General features: G+C 48.1%; 1 protein-coding gene across 2 annotated transcripts in view; it reads left to right on the top strand.

Annotated features, from left to right (window-relative positions):
• The first annotated feature begins 2141 nt into the window (after positions 1–2141).
• The window catches only part of ACVR1 (activin A receptor type 1), a 68138-nt gene continuing 60146 nt past the window's right edge, over positions 2142–10133 (top strand). The window contains exon 1 of one of the 2 annotated variants that reach the window (XM_056349093.1): positions 2142–2354. In XM_056349093.1, the coding sequence (XP_056205068.1) occupies positions 2347–2354 (8 nt within the window). In that variant the 5' untranslated portion in view covers positions 2142–2346. The remainder of the gene's footprint in view (positions 2355–10133) is intronic. The other variant, XM_056349092.1, reaches the window with a different exon arrangement.

Genomic DNA, 10133 nt, shown 5'->3' with positions numbered 1-10133 from the left:
GTAAGAATGTACTGCAGGGCAGCCCTGAGCTGATTGCACAGGGACACATAATAGCTGATAAAATCTGAAGTCTTTGGGAACAAAGTTAATGTTTCAGACAGGGTTTGACAAACGAGCACTTACAGAATGTTTTCACCAGGCCTGAGCTGCTGATGTCATAGGACTCGCCTTTCTCACTGCTACTGACTGCTCTGTCATCGTGCCACTGTCTTGAGGAAAAATAGAGCATCACAGGGAAGCCCTGTATCTCAGGGCTGCAGTCAGGAAGGGTTGCAGCGCATCAGAAGGTCAATATTACTTGGGAATTTCTGATGTGGTTGGTTTGCTCAGAGTTGTTCAGGCTTGTTTAAAATGTATGTTTTCATGTCCTTAATTCATCGTGTAATAATGTAAGTGTCCTGTTGATAGTAATTAGATGTAACTGTTCTGGAAATTTACTTCATTATCCCCCTTGGAAACCCATGCCTTTTCAGGAGCTTCCAGTGATGTTTACTTAGCACAACTAGCATGGCGACTGTTGTTCAACCCAGAACAAGCAAAATAGGGGTGTTGATATCACGGTACACTTAACATAGCCTATGGTGGTGTGAAAGTTGCCCACAGTCCAATTCTTGTTGTTGAGTGCTTTTCCTTCAGGTTTCATGTCCTTTGGAGGTCTCCAAGGACAGAAATGGGAGACCTGGTTACCCAGGATGTGAGGAAGGCTGAGGTACTCAATGACATTTTTTGCCTCCGTCTTCACTGACAAGTGCTCCAGCCACACCACCCAAGTCACAGAAGGCGATGGCAGGGACTGCGAGAATGAAGAGCTGCCTGCTGTAGCAGATCAGGTTTGAGACCATCTAAGGGACCTAAAGTTGCACAAGTCCATGGGACCTGCAGGTCCCGAAGGAACTGGTGGATGATGTGGCTAGGCCACTATCTATATATTTGAGAAGTCGTGGCAGTCCAGTTAAGTTCCCACTAACTGGAAAAGGGGAAATATAACCCCTGTTTTTAAAGGGGGAAAAGTAACAGGCCAGTCAGTCTTACCTCTGTGCCCAAGCAACACCAGGGAGCAGACCCTCCTGGCAACTATGCGTAAGCACATGAAAATAAGGAGGTGGCTGGTGACAGCCAACACGGGCACATCATGCCTGACAAATCTGGAGGTCTTCTATGACTGTGTTTGGTTCAGAAGTTCAAATCAGACTTCTAATACTGGGTCCAGTTTTGGGCCCCTCACTACAAGAAGAACATTGAGGTGCTGGAACACGTCCAGAGAAGCTGGGGCACGAGCCTGAGGGGGAGCAGCTGGGGGGGTTCAGCCTGGAGAGGAGGGGGCTCAGGGGGGCCCTGATCGCTCCCTACAGCTCCCTGGAAGGGGGCTGCAGCCAGGGGGGTCGGGCTCTGCTCCCAGGTAACAAGCGACAGGACTAGAGGGAACGGCCTCAAGTGCACCGGGGCAGGGTCAGACTGGGCATTGGGGAACATTTCTTCATGGAAAGGGTGGTCAGGCACTGGGACAGGCTGCCCAGGGGGTGGTGGGGTCAACGTCCCTGGGGGTATTTAAAAGATGCAGCGCTGAGGGACATGTTTACGGGTGGGCTTGGCAGTGCTGGGTTAATGGTTGGACTCCACGATCTAAAGGTCTTTTCCAACCTAGAAGGCTCTATGACGGGGTGACAGCGTTGGAGCATGAGGGGAGGCAAGGAAGCGGCGGCCGTTTGCCTGTGCAGGCTCCCCCTGCGGCCCCCGGACGCCGCGGGCCTGCTGGGCCTGGGGCAGCCGGAGACGCCCTCGCCCAGGGCAGCCGCACGGCGCAGCTGCCGCGCCTCAGGCCCGGCGGGGCGCGCTCCCGTTGCCGGGGTCGGGGAGCCGCCGGCCCTCTGCTCCCGACGGCGCACTCCCGGCTGCCGGGGCCGCGGCCCGGTGGCCACCCTGCCCCTGGGCCAGACAGCGGCGCTCCTGCCGGCCCTCGCTGTTGCGGGCCACGCTGCCCCGCAGGCCGGTGGCTGTTTGGGTCCTCGCTGCTCACTGCCTCACCCGCACGGTAACAGAAGGCAGCGGCCATGCGCCCCCTGAGCCCCCTCACGCTCCCTCACGCCGGGGCCGGCCCGCGGGCGGAAGTGACGCGGCGGGCCGGGAGTGACGGCTGCCGGCGGCCATTGGCGGGGCGGGGCGCTGCCGCCGCCGCCGCTGCCGCCGCCGCCCCCGCCGCGCCGTCCCCTTTGTCAGCGCTCCGCCGCCGCTCGGCGCTGCCGCGGGCATGCGGGCGGGCCGCGGGCAGGGCGAGCGCCGGGCCTAGGCCCCCGCCGCCCATGGCTAGCCCGCCGCGGCGGCCCTAGCGCGACCGCCGCCGCCGCGATGAGGAGGTGAGCGGGGCCGGGCCGGGGGGCTGCGGGCGGAGCCGCCTCAGCCGCGCCGCTGACCGGCCGAGGGGGGGCCGTGGGGCTGGGGGCCGGCCGGTGGAGCTGGGGGCCGTCACGGGCGCTCCGGGCGGACGCTGGGGGGCCTCGGTCGCCACCCCCCTTCCCGCTGCAGGCCCGGCCGGCCGCCCCTGGCCGCGGAGCGCCGCGGGACGCAGGCGGGACTGTTCCTGCGGGCTGCTGGGGGGCTCGCACCCTGCCCGGGGGGCTTCGGGAGCGAGCGGCTGTCCCGCGGAAGGGAAGGCGGGGGGCGCGGCGTTCCTCAGCAGCGGGTCTCGCCGCATCACCCGCACGGAGTTGTGCCTGGACTGCAGGGAGAGACACAAAGGATTTTGGTCTCTGTGGCTGTGGCAGAACACGCCTGTAGTGGTTAGCGGTGTTGCTCTGGGCTCCGGTAAACCGGGCTGCCGTGCCTGCGGAGCGGGGCAGCGGTCTGGGGCCCGTTTCCTTTCCTTTTCCAAACCTACGTGAACTTACCCAAATCGGAGGTGCAGAGTTGTGCTACATCGGAACGAGCCCTGTAAGCGTGGCCGTGCCGGCGTCGTTAATGTCAACGTGCTGAAGGTCCCTGGTCTGATAGGAAGGAGAAGGTTGCAGGTCTCTTGTGCATATTAGTCTGTTAAAGGCACTTCTACCTTGCACAGTGAGGCAGCAGGGGTTCCAGTCGGCTGACTTATTTATAGCCATGCAGCTTTGAATTTTAGGAGGAAACAAAGGGGATGGTGGGACTGTTGCCTAAACTCCTGTCAAGACTTTTGCTGGTGATGGAGGACAGGTCTCTAGAAGCAGGCAGTCATCCTTTCAGCCTGCTCAGATCTGTGTATTAACCTCAAGGCTTTTAAAACCACATGCTGGTCTGTGAAATCTGGGACATGAATATAGTTGGAGAAGCTGCCTGGGCAGTCTTTCCAACTGTGTTTGTCTATGAAAATGTGTTAAAATAACTAATTTCTGGCAGCACTTTTACAACAAACTGGGGCTAAACCACTTTATTCTCACGAAATTGAGAGACACACTTGTCCTCAGCAGGTTTTGAAAGAGTAGAGGTTTATGTAGGTGTGCTGGAGGGACTAATTCATTGAAGCTGTGTTACTGGTGGCATCCTGATGTGGAAACTTTCAGTTTCTGTACTGAGCTGCAGACCTGGCACTTTTGTGTAAAAACACTTTTCAGAAATGATGCATTGAGCATTCAGAAGAAAACAGGCTCTTTCCTCAGATCTCATGGTTTTATGATAAGCATTGAAGCTCATCTGTCAAGGATCCCAGCCTTTCGTTTAAGAACACTCCTATGGTTGTAGCACTTTGCCGTGGGCAGTGACAGGTCTATTTTTAAATCTTCAGTTTTCTTTTGTTTCCTGTAATAGGATCTTTGCTGTGATCCTTACACTTCATCTTCAGAGAAACAGTAGTGACCTGGAATGCAGCAGCTACTTTGTAAATACTCCCCAGGTTCTGTCCTTGAAGGTCAAATACTGTTTGAAGAGTACTGGGTTGCCTTGCAATTGAAATCAGTGAAACCTGGAATCCTGGATGTGGAAAGCTCTCAAGTGCGCGTCTGGTTCCTTTGATGACCATAATTTCTCTTTTTGGAGGAGGTGTTGCAGTTCTGTTCTAGGGGAACAAAAAGTTCCTGTATGCACTGTGCTCTCCCTCGGAGGTGTTAAGTGCGTGCAATGTTTTGAGAGGTTTGCCTTCCATCTCGGTATTTTGTTTGCTGGGATAAGATCTGCATTCCTTTGCTTAGTTGCAGGGGTGCTGCTCCTTGCTTGATGGCACAGGACTTGGGAGTAGTTACTGCTTGCAAATCTTTGCTTATTTGTCTTCTCAAACTGTAATGACAGGTGTGTGTCATTTGGTCTGCTTATGTCTCCATTTCAGGACTAAGGCTTGTTGCTGTGACTTGGATTACCCCTCAACCATTTCGGTTTGTAAATAATCAGCTTTTACAGGCCTAAATCATCGTTAGGCCAAAACTATAGAAGGGCAGGCTGTTATTTAGATGAAAGAGCCTGAGGGAAGAAAACTGTTACATATTTTTAGTTTTAAGTCTTATAATGTATTTCAAAGTTGCAAGCTGAGAAAGGGAAATCCTACTGACCTGGCGCTGATGATGTTTCCAGACTCCTGGGCAACAGTCTCTGTATAAATTCCTTTGCACAGTAAGTAAAATGAGTTGCTAACTCATTTTCTGATGACTTATTTTTATATGTACCTTAGGAAACTGGAAGTATTTTGGTTGTGTAGCTGTTGAGGTTCTTACTTAAATATTTATACTCTTTGTAGAAAATACGATGGCTGCCTTAGTTCCAAAAGTATCTGTGAAGACGTGAAGGGTTCAGCCTTATCGTCTGTGGACTTAACTCATGAAGTAACTTTGGCCATATTATGTTCTGGGAGCTTACAATTTAACTAACTTTGGGATGTGAGATTTTTTTTTTTTATGCCTTACTAGTTGGATATTTGATATATGTTAATACAGAAGTGTAAGCAATCATAAGTATATTAAGTTGGTTGCATTTTTTTCTGCTGAGGTGACCTGCTAAAGCTCACCTCTAACACTATTTAGAAAGATTCTTCCGCAGGAGAATGTGAATGTGTTGAGGAGCTGAGGTGAAAGGGGAGGGCTAAAAATAGCCATTTCCTGTAGAACTTATCTATTTTTGAGGCTAGCTCTCCAAATGAAATTTGTCATCCCAAGCCTATGGAAAAGATTTCTTTTCCTGTGCTCCTTTTCACAAGCTGCGTTGTACGTGTCCGCAGCCTGACAGCGGTCAGTAAGTTCCATTGCAGTTGTAAGGGAACACAAAGAGATTGGTGGCCAGGGCTGGGGGAGATGGAAGGGCATGTGGCAGTGTAACTCGACATGGGATCCTTTGCCTGTCTGCAGTCTGCGGCCAGGAGGGAAGGATTTGAGGCTTGCATCGTCTTGCCAAAACTGCAAGACACAGCAACAGCAGAGGCATCCAATAGCTCATTTGGGAGGGATGCAAATGAGTCTGGGAGAGGGATAAAAATCATTTAGAGGAATCTCGCCGCACCCCCCCCCCCCCCCCCCGCCTCTGTCCTAGCATTGCTCTTTCACAAGCTGCATGCTTCTTGGGAAAGGAGAACACAGTGGGCTTCAGCAGCGAAAAAGCTCTTGAGGTAGGAAGAGAACATAGGCGGGGGAACGAACACCAGTGGGGTGTTGTGGGTGGGTTGTTTGGTTTTTTATTGTTTTTTTTTCTTTCAGTTTTTTTGACCAGCTGGTACTCTGAAGTCATGCTTAAACTTAATGAAAGCCTGATGCTAAAATAGGATCTAGGGACAGCCGTTGTAAAATGATTAGGCAACCTTTTAGCCCCCTCATTCCTGACCAAAAAAAAACCACACCAAAAAACCCCAACAAAAACCCCCACCAAAGCCAAAGTTGCTTGAATTCACTTGCATTCTTAGGTATTTGAACTCTGAAATGGGCATCTCATTATCAGTTCTTGTATCTTTTATCTCCTGTGTATAAATAGGTTAAAATCTTAGTCTGCTCACCTGTGCAGCTATATAGAGCTACAGATTACTGTGGTGGTGTTGAATGCAGTAGTTTTCCAACTGATAATTGCTGGCTTCCAGCCTCTCTGTGTTTGAGAATTCATGGAGATCCATTGGGGTGGATTGCAGGCCTTGATGAGGGTATGCTCATGTATTAGGAGATAGCTTATTTGTTTTGAGTCTTGAGGGTGGTCAAGACTGACGCAGTTTTAGAGCATGTAAGTTAAAAGGTAACCATCACTGTCTAAAAAAGCACCTTTTAAATCCTGCTGTAGACAAGTTCAGTGACTACCCATTAACAATGAAAGTCACATCTTTTACATATCTGTAAAATAAGGAATGATGGTATTTCTAAGCAGTGTTGGAAAGCTGAATTCATGTAAGTTTACAAAGTGTTACGGGATCGTTAATTTAAAAAATGCTATTGAGTATGAAATGTGTATGGAATTCTATGGAAATGCTTTCAAGAAATTCCTTTTTTCTTCACTGTGTTTGCAGCCAAAACACAGTTTTAGACTAATGCTTTCAAAAGCATAGCTGCATAGTCAAATAGCAATAAGTAGCTGTGATGAAATAGTGTCTTTGTTATACTGGACCATGAGTATGCACATGACCCAGTTTCATCTGATGGGTAGTATGTTCCTTAAAAATACAGTCTTTTGCCCTTACGTGTATACAACTCAGTGTTCACAGGTTCTATTCCAAAGTGATCTGCAGTTGTAAGTCTTGCTGGTATTCAGTACATGCTCTCAAAGTTTTACTCTCATAACAAGATCTGTGGTGAACTAACTATGATTATAACATAGCATTGAATCTAGCCTTTGACATTAATTCTGTGGGATCCTAATAATTTTTTTGGAAGAAACATCAAGAGTGTGCTGATATTCCTAATGAAGTAAGTACGTTAGTGCTTATTTATGTGAAAGAAAGAGGTAATGTATTTTAGTAATTTGGTGATGTTCTTTGCTAGCAGTTTGGATGCTGACTTTCTTCTGGAAGGCCAGAACTGACCTTATGATTCATCTGCAGGTGAATAGTCAACATCAGGTGCTGGCTGGATCACAGTCTTTGCCAGTTATTATGCGGTCCCATCTTTAAAAAGGGTTCTTTTGATCTGCTCTTTCATTTCATGCTGAATTCATCCTGGCTGCTGGAACTCCACCTTGTTTGCTGAACCAGTACTGGCCACGAGCGTTGCTTTGTGGCCTGGTGGCTGTGCCTGGCAGGCTGGGCAGTGTGTTGGATCCCAGGGCCTGTTGGACACAGGATTCTGCCCAGTTCTGGTTAGAACATGTTTTGCATACTTTATGCTCGGAAATTAGCGTGCCACCAGCTCTTAAACACCTCCAAAGCCCCCGAGATCAATGTCCCTCAAGTGATCATGCTCTATTCTGTTTAAGTACGAAGGCAGCACAAGTCTCTAAGCAATTAGGGTAACTCCTTGTCCTTCAGATCTGCAGTTTCTTTATGCTCAGGACCTGTTGTTTTAGTTTTACGTGGGGTTGGATCAGTCTTGTTCTGCAAAGCTTTGTGAGATGGTGTAGATGCAGTGTGTCTAGATAAACTGACTTTTTTGCTGAGGAAAGAAATGTTTGTTAGGAAATATTATAGAGGTCTTAAAGTAATAACTGCAGTGAGAGTAAATGGGAAGTGATGATTTTGCATTATTTCTTATGTAAGAAATAAGGAATGCCATGTGTAGTCAATAGTCAGCAGTTTCAAAATTGTAGGTTTTGTGTGTGTCTTAAGTTATAGAATGACTGCAGTGGGACATTCAAGAGACTTTATTTTTTTTTTAAGAAGGAAGTTGCATATGTTTGTAGGCCTGTGGAAGGACCATTAAATGCAGTGATCCAGGTGCAGTTTGGGGTTTGGGAATTTACCTTTGATGGGAAAGGATAGGGTTGGGGCAGGCAGAGTAGCGTGGAAGAATGACCTTTGCATGCCGTGTCCTTACACTTCTTTCTAAGTATCTGCTACTAGCCTCTTCTGGAGTCAGCAGATTATTGTTGAGTTAGGTGTACATTTTGTTGTTCGTTCTCCTGTTGACCTGAAAAATGGTTGCCTGTGGCCAGAAGTAATTTTTGTCAGTGCATCTCCCCTTTTTGAAATGCTCCTGGAGGTTTCAAATCATGTTACTGTTCGCTACCTGCAGTGCTTCTGAAAAGATGCATATGTAAGTGTCTGTAGCTTGTTATAAATTAATTCAAGTCTGGTTTAGGAAAAGGAGGGCTGTGGCTTCATTAGGAAAAGCTTATTAAAACAGAAGACCTCCAGTTTGGTGACAGTGCAAGGCAGATGTTGGACCCTTCATTTGCCCTGTCTGGAATAAACAAAAGATGGAGGTAGGAGATGGTGGAGGGGAACACCAGTGGCTATTATCTAGGCCTTTTTATAGAAGAGGCGATGATGCTGCAGTTCTTAACCTTCTGTCCTAAGTACCTGGAACACTCCTCCTGGGCATGCTGAAGCCACGACCATCCTCTGTTGAATGGAAGGACCTCTTCCTCGTCTTGCAGAGCAGTTGTAACTAGCTGTGCTCACTGGAGGTCAGGCATTTCTTGTTCTGACTATAACCCTTACTTCTCTGCTAATAAGCTGCAGAAGAGAGGCCAACAAACACCTCTTCTAATTGCAGGTCTGCTGTTTGTCTGGCAAGTATCCTGCAACAGTAGGAGCAGGTTGGCAGCTTCTCGACAGCTGCCTTTGGCTGGGTGGATAGCTTGGAGGCTAGAAGCGGCTTCCTTTTGAAGTCCTGCAAGTTGCTGATCTCTGCTTTCATGAGTCGGTGTGCCTCAGCAGGCCCCTCCAACCTTCCTCTGAATGGCCTGGGGTTCCTGGCTGGGCAGTTCTAGGCAGTTGGTGCTGTGGTTGTGCAAGCCTTTTCGCTGGCTACTAATGCCAGGGAAGTAAGTAGTCATGCTTGTCCCTCTCCATGGGTTGTTTTTTCTCCTGTTCTGGCATCTCTATGGCCATGTGGTGAACTGGATAAGGCATTAATTTGGTTAAAACTTTGTCTTTGCCAGATTAGTCCCAACTTGGATTAATTCCTGGTTATTTTGGGTTTTTTGTGCTGGTGCTAAGGAGGGATCTCTAAGGGTATGAGTGGCTGGGCAGATGTGGAGGACTGTGTGTGCTAACTTTATGTGTTTGTGAAAACCATTGCCTTACTTATGTGCCGTGTGGGTGTGTTGAGTTTGCCAGCTGTGACCAAGGCTGCATGGCCCAGTTTGTCAGTCCCAGAGCAGAGCTGGTGTGATCCACTCCCCTGGAAGAGTTCCTGCAGGTGTCTTTGCCACTTGCTTGTTCTTGGCCCAGGGTATTAAAATGGGGTGTGCTTGCACACACATATTTTGGAAGTTCTGCATGCCATGGCTTTTGGGCCACAGCTCTTAATGCCTGCCTGCCCTTCCTTCTTGTAAGGATTGTGACTAGCATGGAAGCCAGCCCATCCTCTGTGAGACACTGCGCATGATGGCAGATCTGCCTGCATTACTCATCCCTTTAGGGGTGGATAATTTCCTACGATGTCAGTTGGTATTGAATTGCAGGTAGAAGAGATCTAAATCTCCCTAGGAACAAATGTAAAATTAAACAAAATGCATGTTTGTATTAGTCAGCCTAAAACAGACGGTGCTATTTAGGGCTCTCCGCTGCAATAAAGTTGTCTCCTGTGTTTGTGTGGGTGGACTGCAACAATTAAGTCATTTTAAAGCTGCATCTTAAAAGAGAAAATAAAATGAAAAGATAATGGTTTGGTTTAAGAGAATAAATTAATTGTATCTTGTTACGCTGGAGAAAAGATAGATGGTACCTTGCAGGCTGTTTATTGTTGATAAAAAATCAGGTCCATGTTGGATGTTGAAACTCTTCTTGACTTCATAAGGAGTAATATTTTTTTGGTTTTTATCAGTTAAATAACACTCTTTACTGGTGCTCAAGTGTAACTGCCTGTTGAAGCTGCAGTTCTGTGTAGCAGCCTGCTAAAACATCGATTTTTGACTTGTATGGGCTGGATAAATCCCAGGCTATAGGATGATTTGGCAGTGGATTTTATGTGGCAGTCAATCCTGTAGTAATATAATGTGTGTGACGACTTATATTCTGTTGTCAGAATAAAAAGATATACCACCTGTAGTGCACTACTCTGAGTATTAAACCGGCTAATTTATATCCACTTAGGAATGGAATTAAAATA

Source organism: Falco biarmicus, chromosome 8 (genome assembly GCF_023638135.1).
Source record: "Falco biarmicus isolate bFalBia1 chromosome 8, bFalBia1.pri, whole genome shotgun sequence".
NCBI lineage: Eukaryota > Metazoa > Chordata > Aves > Falconiformes > Falconidae > Falco > Falco biarmicus.
The sequence above is the reverse complement of the archived record's forward strand: the minus strand, read 5'-3'. Positions and strand labels throughout refer to the sequence as shown.